Below are 23,353 nucleotides of genomic sequence, written 5' to 3'. Positions count from 1 at the left end.
GGGGGGGGCAGCCTACAGTACGGTGTAATAAACACAAATGGCTCTTCTGGGCATACAGCAACAATTATTACTCTGCGAACACTGCAGCGGGACATCCACAGGGAGACACTAATGGCTTCCAGTTTACGAGCTGCAGGAGGAGGAGGGGAGAGAGAGAGAGCAAAAACACACAGATGTGAGGAAAGAGACTGCAAGGTATAAAAGAGTGCAAGAAGACAACAGATACACTGGACTACAAAGAGATCCAATGAGAGGGCTGAAATAAGTAACAGAAATATAAATGTGGGCTGGGGCCGGGACAGAGGAGGAGTGGCAGTATAAAAAAAAAAAACAAAAAAAAAGGCAAGAAAAAAACGAAACAAAAAATAAATAAAAGTGCAGCACAGTGAAAGAAATAAAAGAATGGCAAGGAGAAAGAAAAATCCTAGGAGGGAAAGGAGGGGAACAGAGGATCAGCCAAGAGAAGAGGAAAAATACAAAGACCGGCCAGGAGTGAGAGAAGAGGGACGAAGACCAGCCAGGAGAGAGAGAAAAGAGGGAAAAAGACGAATACCGGCCAGGAGAGAGAGAAGAGGAAAGGACAAAGACCGGCCAGGAGAGAGAGAAGAGGGAAAAAGACAAAGACCGGCCAGGAGAGAGAAGAAGAGGAAAGGACAAAGACCGGCCAGGAGAGAGAAGAGGAAAGGACAAAGACCGGCCAGGAGAGAGAAGAGGAAAGGACAAAGACCGGCCAGGAGAGAGAAGAGGAAAGGACAAAGACCGGCTAGGAGAGAGAAGAGGAAAAAGACAAAGACCGGCCAGGAGAGAGAAGAGGAAAGATGAAGAAGACAAAGACATAACAAAAAAGAGAAGAGAACCAGCTAGTAAAAAAAGGACAGGAGATTAGAGGACCAGCCGGGAGAATGGGAGGTAAAGACATAAAAAGTTATAACCACAGAGGAGACAAAGATTTGTGGGGCACTGAGGGGTCATGGCATAGTATTGTAATGTTGGGATGACAATGCTGGGAGTCACTATAAAGGATGGTGGAGCACAGTCACCGGCGCGGAGCACAGTCACCGGCGTGGATGGTGCAGGGGCTTTCACAATGGTGTCAGTTTCCACAATCACAGGGAGTGTCAGTCAGGCTGGCTTCTCTCTATTCCCCAGGGGGTTTTAAATCTAGATTTACCAGTCTGACAATGCAGTGAGCTGCCCCACCCAGCCATGCGTTCCTTACCTAGTGTAAACAGCCCCCCCCTCTTCTGCACAATTCTGTGTCATAACAGGATATATTCGGAGACGGCACCTGCACCACAGCACAATCCCAGGAGAGATATCCCAGGGGGCAAGTACTATGGCATGAGGCATTCCAGGGTCAATGCGCCATCGTACAAGGTAATACAACACCACAAGACACTTCAGGGGACCTGCACCAAGGTATGATGCCACAATAGTACAATGCCACGAGGGGCATCCCAGGTGGCACCGTGCCAATGGTGCAGGTCACCTGGGATGGCTCTTGTGGTAGTGTGCAGGTCAACTGGCATGTCTCTTGTGGCATCATACAATGGTACAGGTCACAAGAGACATGCCAGTTGATCTGCACCATGGTATGATATCAAATGTGACCTGGCCATGATTTCCTACCACATGGTACAGCGTAGATTATCGACACCATTGTACGATCCCAAAGAATATACTACAGATGACCAGCACCATGGTAAGATGCCACCAGAGTACAATAAGTTAGTTACAATCTGCTCACCTGGTCGCTGGACTCGGATCTCCAGCAGGTTGGACGCTCTCTCGGCCAGGCGGACCCAGCTGGCGTTGTACTCTCTCCTCCACAGTTCAGCCACACACTGGTACTTTCCAGCCTCAGAATCGCTCGCCCGACTGATGCTCAACCGCACATTGTGACTGGAATCCGATTTCTCCACAACGCTCCGGCCTCGGAAATTTCCGGATCGCTCCCCCCACTGCACACCACCAGAATGGCTGAAGCTCACCAGATCATGGGATTCCCCTCCTCCCACGGGCTGGAATCGCCAGGTCACCGAGATGCCCACCCAGGGCGGGTAATGTGGCTTTAGGATACACTGGAGATCAAAGGAGTCAAAGTAGGTGACCCCGGGTGTTCGGGAGATGGCCGTCACAGCAAAACCCGACTCTGCAACAACAAGATGGGAAAAAATGAGTATACAAACATCTAATAGATCTTCAACTCTACTGCTAGACAACGAGAACTGGTTCTCACAGAAAAGTCCGCCTGAATCATTTGCTAAACCCTGGAATTCCCCATCATGATGGAAGATGCCCAAAAATTCTAATAAGACATATGGAAAAAAAAAAAAATGTTGGTGCCAACTTTTTATACCAATGCCATAAACTTCAATACACCCTCATTTAGGTCACGGGCTTCCTCCGGATGGCGGCTTCACCCGGAGTAGTTTACTTCCTTGGCTTCATGGCGGCATGGCTTCCCCCCCGAGTCTCCTCCCTGCTCCTCAGCAACCAATAGGATCGCTTCTCCTCTCGGCCAGGCCAAATCGGGTCTCGGGACCCGCTTCTTGAGCCGGGATTGGCCGGAAGGAGAACCAGGAAGACAACAGCGAATATTAATTTGCTATTGTCGCACAACTGGGTGGGCTTCAGGCACAGTGCTCTGCGCCCCGTGCCCACCCTTTTTTGAAGCCAATTAGAGCCTCCGACACCCGTGGTCCAGAACCTGGTTGGTCATCGAGCCGATAAAAAGGGTAGCCCTTAAAAATGCCAAAATTCGGGATTATGTGATTGAAACGGTCACCACCATTTAAATGCAACTGGAGTCCCTTTTTGGGCATAGGGTGACTGAGAACTGATATCTCGGATTACATGAGATGGGACATTAATGATAATTCATATATTGCAAAGTATCTTGAGATATTACAAGTTGGTTATTCTGACCCCACCAGGTCAATAGGATAGTATTCATTTATGTGGGGACACATGCTTTTGAGGTGTTAATTGAGTCGGCTCCTAGACATTCCATTGTGTGATGCTAATACTGTTTTGTGTGTGGAATGTACTTGTCAACTGTAGTAATTAGGTCATGTTAATTATGTCAGACCGGTGCCAAAACGTCCGACATAGGAATGTGTATTATGCAGGTGAATCGCTTATTGGCGGAGTCCGAATGTCTGGGGGATAATTAACTCCTCTGAATGTCATTATCTAAAAGAATGTGATTGAAGCCCCATTGTGCGATGTGTGGGTGGAGGGTGTCTTTGTTCCTTTGATTACTGTAAAATGTTTGTACTGTATATAAGAAAGCCAAGGTACCATTAAAAGTATTCATTCATTTGACTCAGAACACAGAGCGTAGGTCTCGTCTTTCTGAGGGAATTCTTATGGATCGTGTCTGCTGGCTTGTCGGACAAGCCGTCGTGGGTTGATGGAATGGGGATATCGTAAACCGTGGTGACCGCTATAGTGATTTTAATAAATCGGTCAATAAAAATGCTTTTTGCACATCGATACTATAAAAGTACAATGTATCCAAAGAGGGCAACAAAGGCCGGAATTTTGGGAGCCATTGTAGTCTATTGGGATGTGGTGCCAAGACGAAATCCCCAGCCTGGTATATTTAGTGCCATAATATTATTATAGGAGGATAAAAGCTACAACTCTGCACACTGCCAGCGCCGAACACTGAAATAGAGGAAAATTAATTTGGGCTCATTAAATATTTAACACCTCTGATATACAACATAGACAAAATATTTAATGAGCTCGGGAATTATGGGAAATATTGGTTTTAATCCGTGCTCTCCGCGGGGCTCGGCAGAACATTATTCTGGATCGTTTTCTTCATCGAAGGTCACATTATTCTTCATGGTTCCATCGAAGGTCACCTTCTTCTTCTTGGTTCCATCGAAGGTCACAAAGCAATTGGCCACCAAGAGTCACATTTTTCGTGGCATCTTTTACATCACCGCTAATGTAACCTTGGCCTCTCCTACATCCAACAATCAATAAAGACCTGACACATCCAAGCCCGCTCGCTTCCAGTAAAGACTAAAGAAAAGGTCTAATTGTCGAGCAAGGCCGCGGCACTGCGATAAACACAAGAGAGGCTTCGGAGGTAGGAGGTGCGCGGTGACTCAGCGGGGAAAAGGAGGATTAAATTCATCATCGCTCCATGTACATGTACGGGCCCCGCACCCCCCCCCCCCCGTCTATTTCTCAATAGCAGCTGGCTGCATGCGGAGGCAGCCCTCGGCATTGAACGGCGGTGTAATAAGTGCTCAGAAAGTGGAGGTGAGATGACGGGCGAGGATTGTTATTTCATCAACTGGTTTATAGAAAATACTTCAAACACTGACATTGCTGCGAGTCGCTCAGCCGCACGCCGACACTTACACTCTCATTGTCCCCACATTCCACGTACTGTGCACCATGGAGCGGGGCCAAGGCAATACACACTCTACTAGACCGTCCCTGGTACGGCCCATGGCTGAGGCAGGACGTAAATTTCCATCACCTAAAAAAATCCTCCATTCACCCTTCTGTTATCTGAGAGATACAAGGATCCCTCTTCTCAGTGTACACAGGGAGGAGGAGGAGGAGGCGGAGGAGGAGGAATACACAACCTCTTCTGCCTCGCGCCATCACTGTATGGAGAGACAGATGCAAGGTTCCCTCTTCTCAGTATACACGAGGAGGAGGAATACACAACCTCTTCTCAGTGTACGCAGGGAGAGGGAGGAACGAGGAGTACACAACCTCTTCTGCCTCCCGCCATCACTGTATGGCAGTGGCGGCCCGCCCATAGGGGGCGCCCGGGCGCCGCCCCCCCCTCCCCCAGTCAGTAAAAAAAAAATCTAAAAAAAAAAAAAAAAAAAAAAAAATGTTTTATTTAAACATGTCCCTTTAAGGAAAAAAATTCCAAAAAGGTTCTTATGTGCACTGAGTCCGGGCGTCGGGCGCCGGGAAAAGCGCGGTATGGGTAGCGCCACGTCTGTGCAATCACGGGATTGCAGACGTGGCGCTACATTGGCAGCCCAAAAATGCCTTTGTGGCGCGGTCCATCGCGCCACTTGCTTCCGGCGCGATGGACTGCATTGTTATGGCTGGGCGGGTGCATCCACTATTTGTGCTCGTTCCGTCCTGACGTCCCTGGAAGAACAGGAAGTGACGTCGGGACTCGGGGCGCTCAGTGCGAGTACAGGTAAGCTGAGCTATGCCGCCTGCCTCTGCCCCTCTGTAATGGACTGTTTTCTCTGCAAAGTTCGGCGGCAGCAGCTGCAGCTGTCCACCCCCCTTCTGCAAAGATTACCTGTGTTCCAATTTTTTTTTAGTGAATATTCGGCCGAAATCGCGGCACCCCCATCCCCCCCCCCGGGGGGGGAGGGGGGTGCCGCGATTTCGGCCGAATATTCACTATAAAAATTTTTTTGGAACATTTGGAATTTTTTTTTTTAGTGGACATTTGGCCGAAATCGCGGCACCCCCATCCCCCCTCAGGGGGGGGGGGGATGGGGGTGCCGCGATTTCGGCCGAATGTTCACTAGACATGATGAGCAATTAACCCAGTGCAGATGTAGGCTCATTGCAAGGGTGGATTTTTTTTTAACATTTTCATCGAGTTGGGCATAATAAATGATTTTTAATGTTCAATGCAATGCATAATCTGGGTGAAATGCCAGCCGTCAGCAGCCTGAGCCCCAGGAGAAGATGGGGAGCTACAAGTCCCAGCAGGTTATAATATAAGGCTCCTAGGTGGATGGGAGTCTTATATTATAAACCTGCTGGGACTTGTAGTTCCCCATCTTCTCCTGGGGCTCAGGTGCATGCAATCCACCATCTATGGGACTACAAGTCCCAGCAGTGAGAAAAACTGGACAAAGATGGTGGATTGCATGCACCTGAGCCCCAGGAGACGATGGAGAACTACAAGTCCCAGCAGGTTATAATATAAAGCTCCGAGGTGGATGTATGACTGGACAGTGACACAGTGGGGACAATTGGCACAGTGGCTGTGTTTGATGGCATGGTACAGTGGCTGCATTTGATGGCATGGCACAGTGGTGACAATTGATGGCACAGTGACCACAATTGATGGCATGGCACAGTGGCCGCATTTGATGGCATGGTACAGTGGCTGCATTTGATGGCATGGTACAGTGGCTGCATTTGATGGCATGGTACAGTGGCTGCATTTGATGGCATGGCACAGTGGCTGCATTTGATGGCATGGCACAGTGGCTGCATTTGATGGCATGGCACAGTGGCTGCATTTGATGGCATGGCACAGTGGTGACAATTGATGGCACAGTGGCCACAATTGATGGCATGGCACAGTGGTGACAATTGATGGCACAGTGACCACAATTGATGGCATGGTACAGTGGCTGCATTTGATGGCATGGTACAGTGGCTGCATTTGATGGCATGGTACAGTGGCTGCATTTGATGGCATGGCACAGTGGTGACAATTGATGGCACAGTGACCACAATTGATGGCATGGTACAGTGGCTGCATTTGATGGCATGGTACAGTGGCTGCATTTGATGGCATGGCACAGTGGTGACAATTGATGGCACAGTGACCAGAATTGATGGCATGGTACAGTGGCTGCATTTGATGGCATGGTACAGTGGCTGCATTTGATGGCATGGTACAGTGGCTGCATTTGATGGCATGGTACAGTGGCTGCATTTGATGGCATGGTACAGTGGCTGCATTTGATGGCATGGTACAGTGGCTGTGTTTGATGGCATGGTACAGTGGCTGTGTTTGATGGCATGGTACAGTGGTGACAATTGATGGCATGGTACAGTGGTGACAATTGATGGCACAGTGACTGTGTTTGATGGCATGGCACAGTGGCTACGTTTGATGGCATGACACAGTGGCTGCGTTTGATGGCATGGCACAGTGGTGCGAATTGATGGAACAGTGGCTGCATTTGATGGGCACAGTGAGGCTTATATTTTTTTTTCTTCTTCGTTTGCGCCCCCCCCAAAAATTTTGAGCACCAGCCGCCACTGCTGTATGGAGAGACAGATGCAAGGTTCCCTCTCTCAGTATACACAGATAGGAGTACATAACCTCTTCTGCCTTGGCTGCCTCCCTCTGTATATCAGAATGTATTTTCCCATCACCCAAAAAATCCTCCCTGCACCCCGCTCTGTTAGCCAAGAGAGATTTAAAGTTTCTCCAACACTCTCAGTATACACAGAGAGCAGGAGGAGGGAATACAGTACATCATTTCCCACTTCCTCCTCCTGTCATATTTTAACGAAAAAGATACAAGATTTTGGAGGAAGAGCGGAAGGGAGGGGGGGGAGGAAGAGAGAAAAAGGAGGGGAGGAAGAGGGGGAAGAGAAAAGAGGGGAGGGGAGGAAGAGAGAAAAAGGAGGGGAGGAAGAGAAAAAAAAAACAAAAAAAAAAAAAAGGAGGAGGAAAGAGGAGGGGGAGGAGGAGAAAAGAGGAGGGGAAAAAAAAAAAAAGAAGGAGAAAGAGGAAAGGAGAGAAAGAGGAGAAAGAGGAAAGGGGAGAAAGAGTAAAGGGGAGAAAGAGTAAAGGGGAGAAAGAGTAAAGGGGAGAAAGAGGAAAGGGGAGAAAGAGGAAAGGGGAGAAAGAGGAAAGGGGAGAAAGAGGAAAGGGGAGAAAGAGGAAAGGGGAGAAAGAGGAAAGGGGAGAAAGAGGAGAAAGGGGAGGAAAGAGGAGAAAGGGGAGGAAAGAGGAAAGGGGAGGGAAGGGGAAGGGGGAGGAAGGGGGAGAGGGGGGGAAAGAGGAAGGGGGAGAAAAAGAGAAAGGGGGGGAAGGAGAAAAGGGGAGGAAAGAGGAAAGGGGAGGGGGGGGAAAGAGGAAAGGGGAGGGGGAAGAAAGAGGAAAGGGGAGGGGGAGGAAAAAAAGAGGAAAGGGGAGGGGGAGGAAAAAAAGAGGAAAGGGGAGGGGGAGGAAAAAAAGAGGAAAGGGGAGGGGGAGGAAAAAAAGAGGAAAGGGGAGGGGGAGGAAAAAAAGAGGAAAGGGGAGGGGGAGGAAAAAGAGGAAAGGGGAGGGGGAGGAAAAAGAGGAAAGGGGAGGGGGAGGAAAAAGGAAAGGGGAAAGGGGAGGGGGAGGAAGAGGGAGGGGGAAGGAAGAGGAAAGGGGAGGAGGGGGAAGAAGAGAAAGAGGAGGGGAGGAGGAGGAGGAAAAAGCAAAGAGGAGGGGAGGAAGAGGAAAGAGAGAGAAACTCAATACACAGAGATATCAGGAGGCGGAATGCAGTACATAGCGGCTCGCTTCCTCCCGCTATCACTGAATGCCAAGAAAGACAGACAATGCTCTTGGTATACAGAGATATCAGGAGGAGAATATGGAACCTCTGCTGTCAGCAGACGTGTGGAAGATGGAAATGCAAGTCATTGGCCACAGCCAACCAATCAGGTGACCCATAGAATACTAGTCTCCACTTATTAGTAACATTGTGTGTTTTTGAACACAGGATAGTACACAGTACAGCACCAAGTACATCACTGAGCCTGAAGCTCCACTCACCGAGAGACGTGACATCAACACTGGTCTGGGCGAACCTCTCTCCCAGCATCTGCCACTCGCCGTCGCCCGCTGGCACCCATTCTGCCACACGGCACTCATACGAGCCGGCGTCCTGCCGCTGGCTACCTTCGATTTCCAAGGTGAAGATGTCAGAGCCGGTCCTCACCATCTGCAGTCCACCAGAACCGGCTTGCTCTCTGTACATCTGGCCAGCCCACGTCACGCCGTCACGGTCCTGCCGGATCACCTCTCGCTGGCGGTTCTGCTTGTCCAGCAAGTGCCAAGATGCAGAAATGCGGCTGTGCGGTCCAGCAAGCGAGGCCACGGAACAGGTCAGGCTGATGCGAGATCCTTCCAGGACCGAGCTGGAATTTGCCACCACAGTGACGGTGAGGGATGTCCCTGCGAAAGAGAAGAAAAAATAAAAAAATTCAGGCGGGCAAGGATAACTTACTTCGCCCAATCAGTGACCTACCGCCACTGGTACATGGCAACCTCCACTACAGGAAAACATGGCACCACGAGGATCTCGCTACTAATAGAGAAAGTATTTAACCTTCTTCATGTCTGGAAACAGTTCACACCCCCATGACACAGAACTGTCCGGTGACATGGACAACGCGGTTCTACCACAGGTGTGCCATGTTGGTACATCTTATCCAGCTCTACCAGGGCTTTGGGAAGAACTCAGAATAGTTTTATTGTAAAATGCAAGACAGGAAAAAAAAAATCTGGAATAGAAACTCATAAACCTTTCCAGCAGCTTTCTGACCTCATTATCGGGATTATTGATTTCTAGAGTTCCATCGTCTCCTGTGGTGCTGGAAATGTAACATGTGGAAGAAGGGAAGACAGTACAGCTAGAAGGAGGGCAGTACAGCTAGAAGGAGGGCAGTACAGCTATAGGAGAGAGGAAGGAAGGAAGGAAAGGAAAAGAAAGAGGGAGTGGAAGAAGGAGGGAGAGAGGGTGGCCCGGGGTGGAAGAAGGAGGGAGAGAGGGTGGCCCGGGGTGGAAGGAGGGAGGGAGAGAGGGTGGCCCGGGGTGGAAGGAGGGAGGGAGAGAGGGTGGCCCGGGGTGGAAGAAGGAGGGAGAGAGGGTGGCCCGGGGTGGAAGAAGGAGGGAGAGAGGGTGGCCCGGGGTGGAAGAAGGAGGGAGAGAGGGTGGCCCGGGGTGGAAGAAGGAGGGAGAGAGGGTGGCCCGGGGTGAAAGAAGGAGGGAGAGAGGGTGGCCCGGGGTGAAAGAAGGAGGGAGAGAGGGTGGCCCGGGGTGAAAGAAGGAGGGAGAGAGGGTGGCCCGGGGTGAAAGAAGGAGGGAGAGAGGGTGGCCCGGGGTGGAAGAAGGAGGGAGAGAGGGTGGAAGAAGGAGGGAGAGAGGGTGGAAGAAGGAGGGAGAGAGGGTGGAAGAAGGAGGGAGAGAGGGTGGAAGAAGGAGGGAGAGAGGGTGGAAGAAGGAGGGAGAGAGGGTGGAAGAAGGAGGGAGAGAGGGTGGCCCGGGGTGGAAGAAGGAGGGAGAGAGGGTGGCCCGGGGTGGAAGAAGGAGGGAGAGAGGGTGGCCCGGGGTGGAAGAAGGAGGGAGAGAGGGTGGCCCGGGGTGGAAGGAGGGAGAGAGGGTGGAAGGAGGGAGAGAGGGTGGCCCGGGGTGGAAGGAGGGAGAGAGGGTGGCCCGGGGTGGAAGGAGGGAGAGAGGGTGGCCCGGGGTGGAAGGAGGGAGTAGAGGGTGGCCCGGGGTGGAAGGAGGGAGTAGAGGGTGGCCAGATGTGGAAGAAGGAGGGAGTAGAGGGTGGCCCGGGGTGGAAGAAGGAGGGAGTAGAGGGTGGCCCGGGGTGGAAGAAGGAGGGAGAGAGGGTGGCCCGGGGTGGAAGGAGGGAGGGTAGTACAAATGGAAGAAGCACCAACAAAGTGGCCAGGGCCTTATTCATGAAGGTCTGCTATGGATTTTCAGGGGACCCCATGCAAAAAAAAAAAAAAAAAAAAAAAAAAAAAAAAAAACCTCACACCAAGGTGAGGGCCTTTTAAAAACCCATACAAGACCCTTATCTGGATATGCAGCCTGGCGGGCCAGGAAAGGGAGGGGCATTTGTGGGAGATTGTGTCCAATTGTGAGGTCAGGTACGGATCTTGAACAAGACGACCAGGCTCACAATTGGCTTCCACGTAGGGTTGAGGTCAGGGCTCTGTGCAGGACATTCGGGTTCCTCCACACCAGGTCTTTATGGAGCTGGCTTTGTAGACAGTCATGTCTCAGAGCACAATGGTCCTAATATTTTGTATTCAGTCATACATTTGGCCATAGTGTATTAAACCTTAAAAAGGAACCTCATTATGGGGGTCCAGCAGAGGGTCACAAAGGCTGGCCTCACACTTACTGAGGGGGAGGACGGTGATGGGAACGTTTTTGGGCCTCTTGATATCACGGTCGGTCAGCTCCCCGGACGCCGATCTCTCCCTCTCCATCACACGGCAGTTGTACTTTCCGCTGTCCTCTGGCCGCAGCCGGAAGACTTTCAGCAAGAAGGCGTGGTCGCTCTCTTTGGTGACCTTTAGCTCTCCGCGGCTCTCTCTCTGGCTGTACTCGCCGGTCAGGGTCGGGACACCTCCGGGGCTCACACTGGCGATGAGGGAGCTGTTAAAGACCCAGGACACAGCAAACATGCGCTCAGCCGCGTTCTGAGCTTCGATGATGCACCTCAGCTCCGCCGTCTCCCCTGCGCTGTACGTACGGCGGTCCGTGTCCAGGCGAACATTCAACTCCCTGTCTGGGAGATAGAAAGAAAGAAAAGGGTCAGAACCATTGAACACTCCATGGAGCAGGTCTTAGGACGAAACACGTAAAGGGTGATGGGACCTAGCCAGATCAACTTCATTATTTATGTATTGAAGCCCTCAGATAAATAAAAAAATATATATACAAATAATAAATTATTGATATACTTATATTATGCCAGCACTGTATCTGGGTGATAACACTGCCTATTTTTGCCCTACATGCATCAGCAGTGTTGTCACCCCGACGCTCTTCTGCTGTGGCCACTGCTTCCTATCAGAGAGCCCACCACCTGTCCGGGATACACCCAGACAGTTCGGGTTTTGACCCAGGTGTCCGGGTTTTTTATGTCGGACTGAAACCCGGACACATTCTTCAGACCGGGTTGTGGCGCCCCAAGTAACCAAGAAAATACCACACAAATCTGTTGCCGTTCAGGAGCTTTAGGCGGCTGCCTGGGGGCAGGTTTGGCATCACTGGGAGCAGGGCGATGATGTCAGCAATTTGGCCACGCCCACTGTAGCACCCTATGCGCACTGCATTACTACTCTCCTTGGGGGCACTCAAAAGGTGTCCCAGGGCACTAAAGGGTTCGGGTTTGGCTTGAAGAAAAGGTGGCAACCCCAATGCAACCCCCCCCCCCCCCCCCCCCCCCCTTCAGTCCCAAGCCACTCTTCTTGCCAGTCCATGAACCCCAAATTTAAAATCTTTACTACATAGCCCCAGTGACTTTGTAGCATCACAACGTAGGCAATGGCGAGCGGCGATAGGCACTCCAAACCAACATAGCTTTATTGTGAAATAAGAAACAAGCACTACAAGCTACAGCAACAGAACTCAAGACAGCTGACGCATTTCACACTCCACTTAGCGTTTACTCATAGCCATTTCACAATAAAGCTACGTTGGTTTGGAGTGCGGCTGTCCAATATATCCTTTGTTCCAATTGCTGCGTATATCAGACCTTCTGGAGCTCCCTTTTTTTATTCTCTAGGGGATAAGGGACAGAGAGCTTGCATACTATTGATGTTAGGCTAACTGGTCTGTAATTCCCAGAGTAGTATTTTGGGCCCTTTTACAACATTTTAGTAATGAGAACGGTATCCTTAGCAATAATATGGATTCATGAAGAATCGTTCTTGCCAAACCAATGATACCATTCTCATTACTAAAATCTTGTAAAAGGGCCCAAAATACATCTCTGGGAATTACAGGCCAGTTAGCATGCAAGCTATTGGAGGGGATGATAAGGGACAGAGAGCGTGCATACTATTGATGTTAGGCTAACTGGCCTGTAATTCCCAGAGATGTATTTTGGGCCCTTTTACAAGATTTTAGTAATGAGAACGGTATCATTAGCAGTAATATGGATTCATGAAGACTTGTTCTTGCCAAACCAATGATACCGTTCTCATTACTAAAATCTTGTAAAAGGGACCAAAATACATCTCTGGGAATTACAGACCAGTTAGCCTAACATCAATAGTATGCAAGCTCTCTGTCCCTTATCCCCTCCAAGAGCTTACATACTATTGATGTTAGGCTGACTGGTCTGTAATTCCCAGGAATGTATTTTGGGCCCTTTTTAATTATTGGTGCTACATTGGCTTTCCTCCAATCTTAAAGTGTTGGATGAGGGCAGCATGGGACCGGGTGGGGCGGTCATTTTACCTTTTCCATTTTTTTTTATGAAATACCTGAATACGATTTACTAAAAAGAGTTGAGAGCTTCCAATTGATTCACTCTAAAGCCGCGTACACACGAATGGAAAATCTGTCAGAATCTTGGCTCAAACTTGTCTTGCATAAACATGGTCACACCAAATTCCGACCGTCAACGCGGTGACGTACAACACTACAACGAGCCAAGAAAAATGAAGTTCAATGCTTCCGAACATGCGTCGGCTTGAGTCCGAGCAAAAGCTCACATCTGACTTTTCGGTCGTGTGTACGTGGCATAAGAATCCATTTATTAGGTGAAGATTCTCAACTCCTTTAGCATTTCAGCCTCACTTAGCTTTTTTCTCAAATCGAGATGAATTATAGGTTCTAAAAAAAGGGGAACCCGTCACCAGAACACAGCAGGTGACAGAAGGACATTCCTCATTAATTCCTCCTACACTATTTCGGGAGCTTCATGCAGACCTAGAAATAGGCAAATCTAGAAGACGACGTACAGCTGTGAAGTACAGATGTTTTCCTATAGGCCGAGTCTGTATACTTCGGAGGTTTAATCCAGGTAATGCTACAAAAAAAAAAACAAATCCCATAACAGCAAAGGCTGCCATGGCAACCAGACGTCATCTTTTTCCCCCCATCCTTTTGCTTTAGCCGCAATTTGCATTAGGTGATGGAGTCCAAGAAAAAAGGGTCACACTTCTACGGTTTATATTGGGGGGGGGGGTGGGGGGGGGAGTCACGGACCTCACAGAGGACGAGCGTTCTCCTCTCCCGGAGGTCCTCGTTTGCGTCAGTGGAGGATCAGAAAACATGGCTGGGATACAACGTATCAAAGATATTCTAACTCCACGATTAGAATCAACAGCCCACTTCCTCTCCATCTGCTCCGCAGATTTTTAATTTGGCAAACAAAAATAAGATAAATATATATATATATATAGATCGTAATTGACTCAACGCCATTCGTTTTACGTTCATGAAAAAGGGAAAAGAGCTAAAACACAAAAAAAAATATGCAAAACCGGCAAGCAGGATATAAAATATTTAAGAAAAAAAAAAAATTACAAAATTACGCTCAATCTTTGTTCATGTTCTAACTGTCACCAACCGTCTGGTTGCCATGGACACCTTGTCACTAGGGTTTTGCCTAATATCTGGGATTATAGCGATTCTAGATACAGATCTTCCCTGGATGACTACTACCACCGATGGGCATCCATATTCATGAAGATATAATATTCTCTGCGACTTCCTACAAAAAAAGTACAGGAGGTTCTTACTGGTAGCCTGGACGGTGACCTCTGACCCCTGGGAACGCTTGCTTGTCATGGGGAACCAGGCTCCGTCGGGGTCCTCAATCCATTCTGTCCCCTGGCAGTAGAACTCGCCCTGGTCGGTGGTCTGCAGGTTGAACAGGGAGAGGCGGAAGGTGGCGTTGCCCACTTTGTCCAGTCGGACGTCCCCCACGGAAAAGCGCTGAGCGTAGGAGGAGCCGGCTCTGAGGGAAAAGTCCCGGCTCAGGGAGAGGACCCCTTCCACCTGTTCTCCGGTCTGTCGGTACCAGGACACGGAAAGGTGAGTGTGCTGAGCAGAAGAGGAAGAGACATCGCAGGATAGCTGCAGGGAGCCACCCTCCACCTTCTGTATGGTCTGCGGGGTGGAGGAGACCACCAGAGAGTCCGGGATAACTGTGGAGAGATGGAGAAGGAGAAGTCACTTTACAAACTTTCAGCATCATACAATGTGTAACAATTACAAGGGATTCCTTGTCATTGCCAGTCCTGCCGACTAGGCCCTCATCCAACCCCGTATCCTGCCGACTAGGCCACCATCCAACCCCGTGTCCTGCCGAATAGGCCACCATCCAACCCCGTATCCTGCCGACTAGGCCACCATCCAACCCCGTATCCTGCCGACTAGGCCACCATCCAACCCCGTGTCCTGCCGACTAGGCCACCATCCAACCCCGTGTCCTGCCGACTAGGCCACCATCCAACCCCGTGTCCTGCCGACTAGGCCACCATCCAACCCCGTGTCCTGCCGACTAGGCCACCATCCAACCCCGTGTCCTGCCGACTAGGCCACCATCCAACCCCGTGTCCTGCCGACTAGGCCACCATCCAACCCCGTGTCCTGCCGACTAGGCCACCATCCAACCCCGTGTCCTGCCGACTAGGCCACCATCCAACCCCGTGTCCTGCCGACTAGGCCACCATCCAACCCCGTGTCCTGCCGACTAGGCCACCATCCAACCCCGTGTCTAGGCCATCACCCAACCCCCAATAACTACCAGCATGTCCTACCGACTACGCCATAATCTATTCCCAATAACTAGCACTGACTGTTAAAAGTCCTATATGCCCCAGTCCATAGAAATATCCTTCCAAAAGGTTCTTAAGCTCTTCAAGTCCAATATAGACCAAAGACTTAAACACCATCCTCCCTGGTATTGGATCCTTAGTGGTGCTTCAGTCAGGTAGGCGATTAATCCCAGAAAAAAGAAAAACCACCATAAAGTGTAGTATGTTCAACCCAACTTGTGCACCAACCATATGCTTATAATGTGCTTGCATCAAAAATGATAAAAAAAAACATCTCCAATGGGCCGCAGATGTGATCTTATACATGTCCCCCTGAATAGGAGGGTTTTTCCATTCACCAAGATCAGGGACTGGACTGGCACCCCCGTGACTCAGAAAGGGGATTCATAGGTTTCACCTGGAGCACCATTGCTCTTCGTTTATTGGCTATGAGGATGATGATGGACAGTACAGGGACAGACAGGTATATGAGGAAGGATGAGGAAGGACAGTACAGGGACTGGGAGGGAGTCGCACATTACAGTCAGTGGTGGCGGGAAGATGAGGTGAAGTTGGTCTGGGCGGCAGGTGGTCTCAGCGGGAAGTAATCTCCTGTAATATGTTTTATTCATCTTCATGTCATCGTGCAGAGGGGAAGTCGGGGGGGGCACACTGTGGGATAAATGCCAGTCTCTTAACCCATTCCCAGTTGGACAGACCTGGCCAATAATCCTACCTACCCCCCAGTCTACAGACCTTTTTCCAGAACCCTACCCCCCAGTTTACAGACCTGTCCCTAACCCTACTCCCATCCAGTCTACAGACCTGTCCCTAACCCTACCCCCCCAGTCTACAGACCTGTCCCTAACCCTACCCCCATCCAGTCTACAGACCTGTCCCTAACCCTACCCCCATCCAGTCTACAGACCTCGCACTAACCCTACCCCCATCCAGTCTACAGACCTGCCACCAACCCCTACCCCCATCTATCCAGTGTACAGAATTGGCACTAACCCTACCCTGTCCATTAAACAGATCTGTCTCTAACCCTACCCCTGTCCGTGAACAGACCCGGCACTCCCCCCGCACTCTGCCTGCTGTTCACCATATGAATAGCCCATCAATAGTGATGAGACATCAGACAAAAAAGTCACTCTGTCCATTCGCTGGATGCCAGGCAACCACTGCACTGCATGCCAACTGGCAGAACTCAGACTGATGTGTGCCAGGACAGAGCACTGCCGCAGAGTGCCGGGCACCACATGAAAGCAGGACATGACTGACCGCCAGAGGGAAATCTAAACTGCAAAGTGTGCGGCGCAGATCGGATACGAGTCTCTCACTCCGACACATAGAATATATGTACAGCGAGCCTGGCCGACAGCGAGCCCAACATACAAATATAACTAAAATAGTAAGAAAGCAAGAAGCCGTTTAATCTCATTAACACGACCGGCTGAAACTTCCACCACCTTTCCTGTATAACCCAAGAATGACCGATATAGAAAACCAAGATCTTCTCTGCCCTTATCCCTGGTTCAGAGCTACACTAGATTGTCAAATTGGGACGTCTGTCTTCGCGCGCACACACACACACACACACACACTATATTACCAAAAGTATTGTGACACCTGCCTTTGCACACATGAATTTTATTTGCCTCCCAGTCTTGGTCCGGAGGGTTCAATATTGAGTTGGCCCCATCCTTTGCAGCTATAACACCTTCACCTTTTCTAGGAAGGCCGTCCACAAGGTTTAGGGGTGTGTCTATGGGAAGGCCGTCCACAAGGTTTAGGAGGGTGTCTATGGGAATGTTTGACCATTCTTCCAGAAGAGCATTTGTGAGAAGGCCTGGCTCACAGTCTCCTCTCTAATTTATCCCAAAGGTGTTCTATTGGGTTGAGATCAGGACTCTGTGCAGGTCAGTCAAGTTCCTCCACCCCAAACTCGCTCATCCATGTCTTTATGGACTTTGCTTTGTGCACTGGTCCAAATCATTTAGTGGAGGGGGGATTATGGTGTGGGGGGTGGGGGGGATTATGGTGTGGTGGTCGTTTGTTCAAGGGTTGGGCCCTTAGTTCCAATGAAGGGAACTCTTAAGGAGTCAGCATACCAAGACAATATGGACAATTTCATGCTCCCAACTTTGTGGGAACAGTTTGGGGGACGGCCCCTTCCTGTTCCAACATGACTGCGCACCAGTGCACAAAGCAAGGTCCATAAACACATGGATGGAGCAAGTTTGGGGTGGAGGAACGTGACTGGCCTGCACAGAGTCCCGACCCGAACACTATGGCCCAGATTCACAGAGAGTGGGCGCACATTACGCTGCCGTAGAGTAACCAATGTACGCTACGCCAACGCAGCGCAGAGAGGCAAGCAATGAATTCAGCAAGCCAGTGCTCCCAACGCTGCGCCAGCGTGGTGTGGGATTCGAAGGCTTAAGTCGGCGTAGGTAGAAGTGGGCGTGGCCCATGCAAATGATGGTCCGAGCGCCAGACAGATACGTATCACGAACTGGGCATGTGCCGTGACGTGGACACATCCCCCTGCACCTGCTCAGAACCACGTCGGAACAACTGCTTAAGCTACGCCGGATCATTGCGTACGGCGTGAACATAACGTACGCCCAGCCAAACACACGTCCAACGTAAAATACGCCAGCTTGTGTTCCCTGGTGTAGACCTTTGCATGTCTGTTGCTGGGTTGCACCTCCTTTATGGGGAATAACTTTACGCTGACGTACAACTTACGCACATCTCGCGTAGCATGCGCACGTATGTTTTTGAATCGCCGTATTTCCCTCATTTGCATGTTTGGATGACTAATCAATGGGAGCGGAACCATGCACCCACCCTACGCCGGCGTGAGCAAGCTACGTCGGCGGGGTGTAGCCTGGTTTTAGGCGCATATCTGTTTGTGGGTCTGGCGCACAGATACGACGGCGCACATTTGTACTTACGTCGGCGTAAGTGCTTAGTGAATCCGGGCCTATAGAACACCTTTGGGATAAATGAGAGCAGAGATTGTGAGCCAGGCCTTCTCATCCAACATCAGCGCCTGACCTCACAAATGCTCTTCTTACAGAAGAGTCAAACATTCCCATAGACGCCCTCCTAAACCTTGTGGACGGCCAGAAGAGTTGAAACTGCAATAGGTGTAAAGGGCGGGGCCAACTCGATATTGAACCCTCCGGACTAAGACTGGGATGTCATTAAAGTTCATGTGTGTGAAAGGCAGGCGTCCCAATACTTTTGGCAATATAGTGTACGTCAGCTATACAAAGTAGTAGTAATAATAAAAGTGTGACTGTGGGAGGACATTAGAGTGTAAGCTCCTCTGTAGGAGAGATTCATGTGATTGGCTCAGTGATTTCTGTACAGCACTGTGGTATATGTCAGAGATGTATAAATTAACATTTTTTTAATAATATTAAAAAATATTATTATTATTAATTCAAAAATTATTATACATCTGACATATACAGTAGTGCTGTACAGAAATCACTGAGCCAACCATATCAATCTCTCCTACAGAGGAGCTTACACTCTAATGTCCTCCCACAGTCACACCAAATAATAATAATAATAATAATGTGGGGGGACATTAGAGTGAGCGATTGATATGATTGGCTCAGTGATTTCTGCACAGCACTACTGTATATGTCAGAGATGATATAAATTATTAATTTATTATTATTATATTATTATTATTCAGGATTTATATAGCGCCAGTTTGCGCAGCGTTATTATTATTATTATTAATAATAATATTAGGGTGACTGAAGGGACATTAGAGTGTAAGCTCCTCTGTACAGAGACTGATTTAACTGGTTTAGTGATCTCTGTACAGCACTGTGGTATATGTCAGAGCTATATAAATTAATAATACATTTAATTATTTTTATTTAAGAATATTTTTAAATTATTATTATTATTATTATTATGACTGTGGGGGGTGAGGACATTAGAGTGTAAGCTCCTCTGTACAGAGACTGATGTGATGTGGGGGGGAGGGGGCATTAGAGTGTAAGCTCCTCTGTACAGAGACTGATGTGACTGTGGGGGGGGGGGGGGACATTAGAGTGTAAGCTCCTCTGTACAGAGACTGATGTGATGTGGGGGGAGGGGACATTAGAGTGTAAGCTCCTCTGTACAGAGACTGATGTGACTGTGGGGGGAGGGGACATTACAGTGTAAGCTCCTCTGTACAGAGACTGATGTGATGTGGGGGAGGGGACATTAGAGTGTAAGCTCCTCTGTACAGAGACTGATGTGATGTGGGGGGGGGGGGAGGGGACATTAGAGTGTAAGCTCCTCTGTACAGAGACTGATGTGATGTGTGGGGGAGGGACATTAGAGTGTAAGCTCCTCTGTACAGAGACTGATGTGACTGTGGGGGAGGGGACATTAGAGTGTAAGCTCCTCTGTACAGAGACTGATGTGACTGTGGGGGGGAGGGGACATTAGAGTGTAAGCTCCTCTGTACAGAGACTGATGTGACTGTGGGGGGGGGGGGACATTAGAGTGTAAGCTCCTCTGTACAGAGACTGATGTGATGTGGGGGGAGGGGACATTAGAGTGTAAGCTCCTCTGTACAGAGACTGATGTGATGTGGGGGGGGGGGGGGACATTAGAGTGTAAGCTCCTCTGTACAGAGACTGATGTGACTGTGGGGGGGGGGGGACATTAGAGTGTAAGCTCCTCTGTACAGAGACTGATGTGACTGTGGGGGGGGGGGGACATTAGAGTGTAAGCTCCTCTGTACAGAGACTGATGTGACTGTGGGGGGGGGGGGACATTAGAGTGTAAGCTCCTCTGTACAGAGACTGATGTGACTGTGGGGGGGGAGGGGACATTAGAGTGTAAGCTCCTCTGTACAGAGACGGATGTGACTGTGGGGGGTAAGGACATTAGAGTGTAAGCTCCTCTGGTGCAGAGGCTGATGTGACTGGCTCGGTGTTCTCTGTACAGCACTGCGGTATAAGTCAGAGCCATATACGGCAGACACTGGTAATTGCCATGTAGACATCTCTAGGGTGCAGGTCGTGCAGGCGGTGGCGGGGATCTCACGCTTGGCTGGGTGCGACGCAGATGTCGGGAAGCGGTGCAGAGCGGAGGGACGCGGGTACATGTATGGCGCATACAATATTTACAGTATATCTCACTTAGCAGCCATTACCGGGACCCCCGTCCTGGGGCCCCCCCCCCTCGGCTCTTCTCCATCTCAGCCGTCTGCCATCTGCCCCCTTTTATCTCTCTTCACACGTTGGGCTCCCCCGAGCAACTGCCAGCAGAATATGTCCCATTAACTATTTATAGGGAGCTGGGGGCAGAACACACGTGGCGGGGGGGGGGGGGGGGATAAAACATTCACTGATTTCTGGCTCGCATTCAGCCCAAAGGGAAGGGGGGGGGGATATTAGGAGGGAGCAGAGCGGGGAAAATAGGGGAGCCCAGAAGAGGCAATTACAGATCGTCTCCTTCCAACCCTCAGCACTTTCCTGGCGTTCGCCGAATGACCCGAATCTCAGCAGATTTTTCGCCTGGACACCCCCCTCCCCCCGCCGCGCTGGGAAATTACATTTAATTAGTTCCAGAGAAAATAAAAGAAATGATTAGAGGCGAAGTAACGAACGGCCCCCGCGGTGGCCATTTCAGCGATGGAGAGAGGCGAGGGACCTCCCCATCCGCCGCGCCGATCCGTCAGAAGATGATCGTTTATTTTTATATCTCTTAATATTTCTATTGATTTTTTTTTTACAGTCATATTCATCCGCGTCCAATTCACTCTCCAGCCTGAGATCACGGAGAATCGCCCCCGCGTCAGCCGCTGCGAAAAACTTTCGTGTTTCAGGCGTAAATCCTAAATGAATCTGCGGAGAGGAGCAGACTTAATTTCAGTTCTGGATTAACCGCGGTTATAAAATGGATTTCACAACGATGCCAAGTTGAGCCTCACAATCTCCCCGGAACGTTCCGGATGGAGGGCGGAATCCCTGGGACGATCGTTCCGCTTTAGGATTATCCTAAAAAGGAAGATTCCTCCTCCCAGGACAGAGATGCGATTAATTTCTAGGGCCAGATTAGGTGAAATTGGTAAAGAGAATGGTGTAGATTCACGTAGGGGCGCGCAATGATACGGCGGCGCAGCGTATCGTATTTACGCTACGCCGCCGTAACTTACAGGAGCAAGTGCAGTATTCACAAAGCACTTGCTTCGTAAGTTGCGGCAGCGTAGCGTAAATGGGGCCGGCGTAAGCGCGCGTAATTCAAATGTGAAAGGGGGGGGCGTGTTTTATGTAAATGTAGATGACCTGATGTGATTGACGTTTTTTTTTTACGGACGGCGCATGCATCGTCCGTGTGCATTGCTTCCAAGTACGGCGCAACGACGTATTGGTTTAGACGTGAACGTAAATTACGTCCAGCCCCATTCGCGGACGACTTACGCAAACGACGTAAAAAATTCAAATTTCGAAGCGGGAACAACGTCCATACTTAACATTGGCTGCGCCTCCTAATAGCAGGAACAACCTTACGCCGAAAAAGCCTAACGTAAATGACGTTAATACATTTCAACGGGCGTACGTTTGTGAATCGGCGTATTTAGGTAATTAGCATATTCTACGCCGACAACAACGGAAGCGCCCCTAGCGGCCAGCGTGAGAATGCACCCCAAGATATGACGGCGTAAGAGACTTATGCCAGTCGTATCTTAGGCTAATGTCGGCGTATCTAGCTTTATGAATACAGAAAGAAGACACGCCGGCGCAGATTTGAATTTACGCGGCGTATCTATGGATACGCCGGCGTAAATTCTCTCTGAATCTACCCCATTGTATATTCCAAGACAAGCGGATCTTTGAATTCGAGGTCATCAAAAACTCAACGCATTTCGTCACAGCCAACCCTTACTGATTGGAGGATTGGCTCGGGTGGGGACATCGCGGCTACCCCAGGACAGGTAAGTGTCCTTACATTAAAAGTCAGCAGCAGCAGTATATGTAACCGACTAATTTTTTTGGTGGGAGCCTTTAATACGCTTCTCTTCTGAAGAGAGAACGGGACGGGACGGGGGGGGGGGGGGAAGGGAGAAGGATGAAGAGAGCGGGGGGGGGGGGGGGGGTGAGAAGGATGAAGAGAGAACGGGACGGGACGGGGGGGGGGGAGGGAGAAGGATGAAGAGAGCGGGGGGGGGGTGAGAAGGATGAAGAGAGAACGGGACGGGGGGGGGGGGGGAAGGATGAAGAGAAAGCGGGACGAAGGGGGCAGAAGGGACGGGACCAGGGCTGGACTGGGACAAAAATTGGCCCTGGACTTCATCCAGACTGGCCCACTTTGACAGGTCTCTCCCATGGCGGCCGGACAACTCCCGCACCCCCCCACAACCCCCCCCACCCGCACCCCCTCTCCCCCTTCACCAGCCACTAGCCATTATACTTTATTAGAGTAGAGCGGCTGGTACTGGTCCTCTTATAGGCAGTACCAGTGGGGAAGCTAGACATTATTTCACCCGGGGCAAAGAATCAGTTTGGTGCCCCCCCCCGGGACAAGATTAGGCAGAAATGAGAAACTCCCAGGCCATAGCTGTTGAGTCAGCTGTCTGTCCCCTCCCCCCCATGCTCCTCTATTGCCCCCCCCCTGCTCCTCTGGTCCTCCTCTTGCTTCTTTGTTCCCCCCCAGGTGAGCACTGCGGGGAGGGAGAAACAGAGGAGCGGAGGGGGGAGGCGGTCCGCTGTCACTGAAGCCGGCCCACTGAGCCATCGGCCCACCGGGAAACTCTCTGTAGTCCCAATGGCCAGTCCATCCCTGGACGGGACGAAGGGGGGAGAAGGGACGGGACGAGGGGGGAGAACAGAGGATAGGAATGTATTCTATAAAGAGAAGGCCGGAGGGGGGGGATTTATATTTGGAGTCCCCCTTTAATGAATGGGGGAGAAGGGACGGGAGGAGGGGGGAGAAGGGACGGGACGAGGGGGGGGGGAGAAGGGAGAAGTATATGAATGTATTCTATAAAGAGAGGGCCGGAGGAGGGGGGGGGGATTTATATTTGGAGTCCCCCTTTAATGAACGCGGACAGAGAGGGACTGAGGGAGA

General features: G+C 50.3%; 1 protein-coding gene across 1 annotated transcript in view; it reads right to left on the bottom strand.

Annotated features, from left to right (window-relative positions):
* Positions 1-23,353, bottom strand: part of IGSF3 (immunoglobulin superfamily member 3) — a gene marked incomplete in the record, with an annotated part of 81,889 nt that overhangs the window by 49,158 nt on the left and 9,378 nt on the right. Inside the window, 2 exon segments of the mRNA XM_040334194.1 lie at positions 10,876-11,265; positions 14,234-14,641. Of these exon segments, the coding sequence (XP_040190128.1) occupies positions 10,876-11,265; positions 14,234-14,641 (798 nt within the window).

Source organism: Rana temporaria (genome assembly GCF_905171775.1).
Source record: "Rana temporaria chromosome 2 unlocalized genomic scaffold, aRanTem1.1 chr2q, whole genome shotgun sequence".
In the NCBI taxonomy this organism is placed as follows: domain Eukaryota; kingdom Metazoa; phylum Chordata; class Amphibia; order Anura; family Ranidae; genus Rana; species Rana temporaria.
This window is presented reverse-complemented; position numbering and strand designations above follow the sequence as displayed.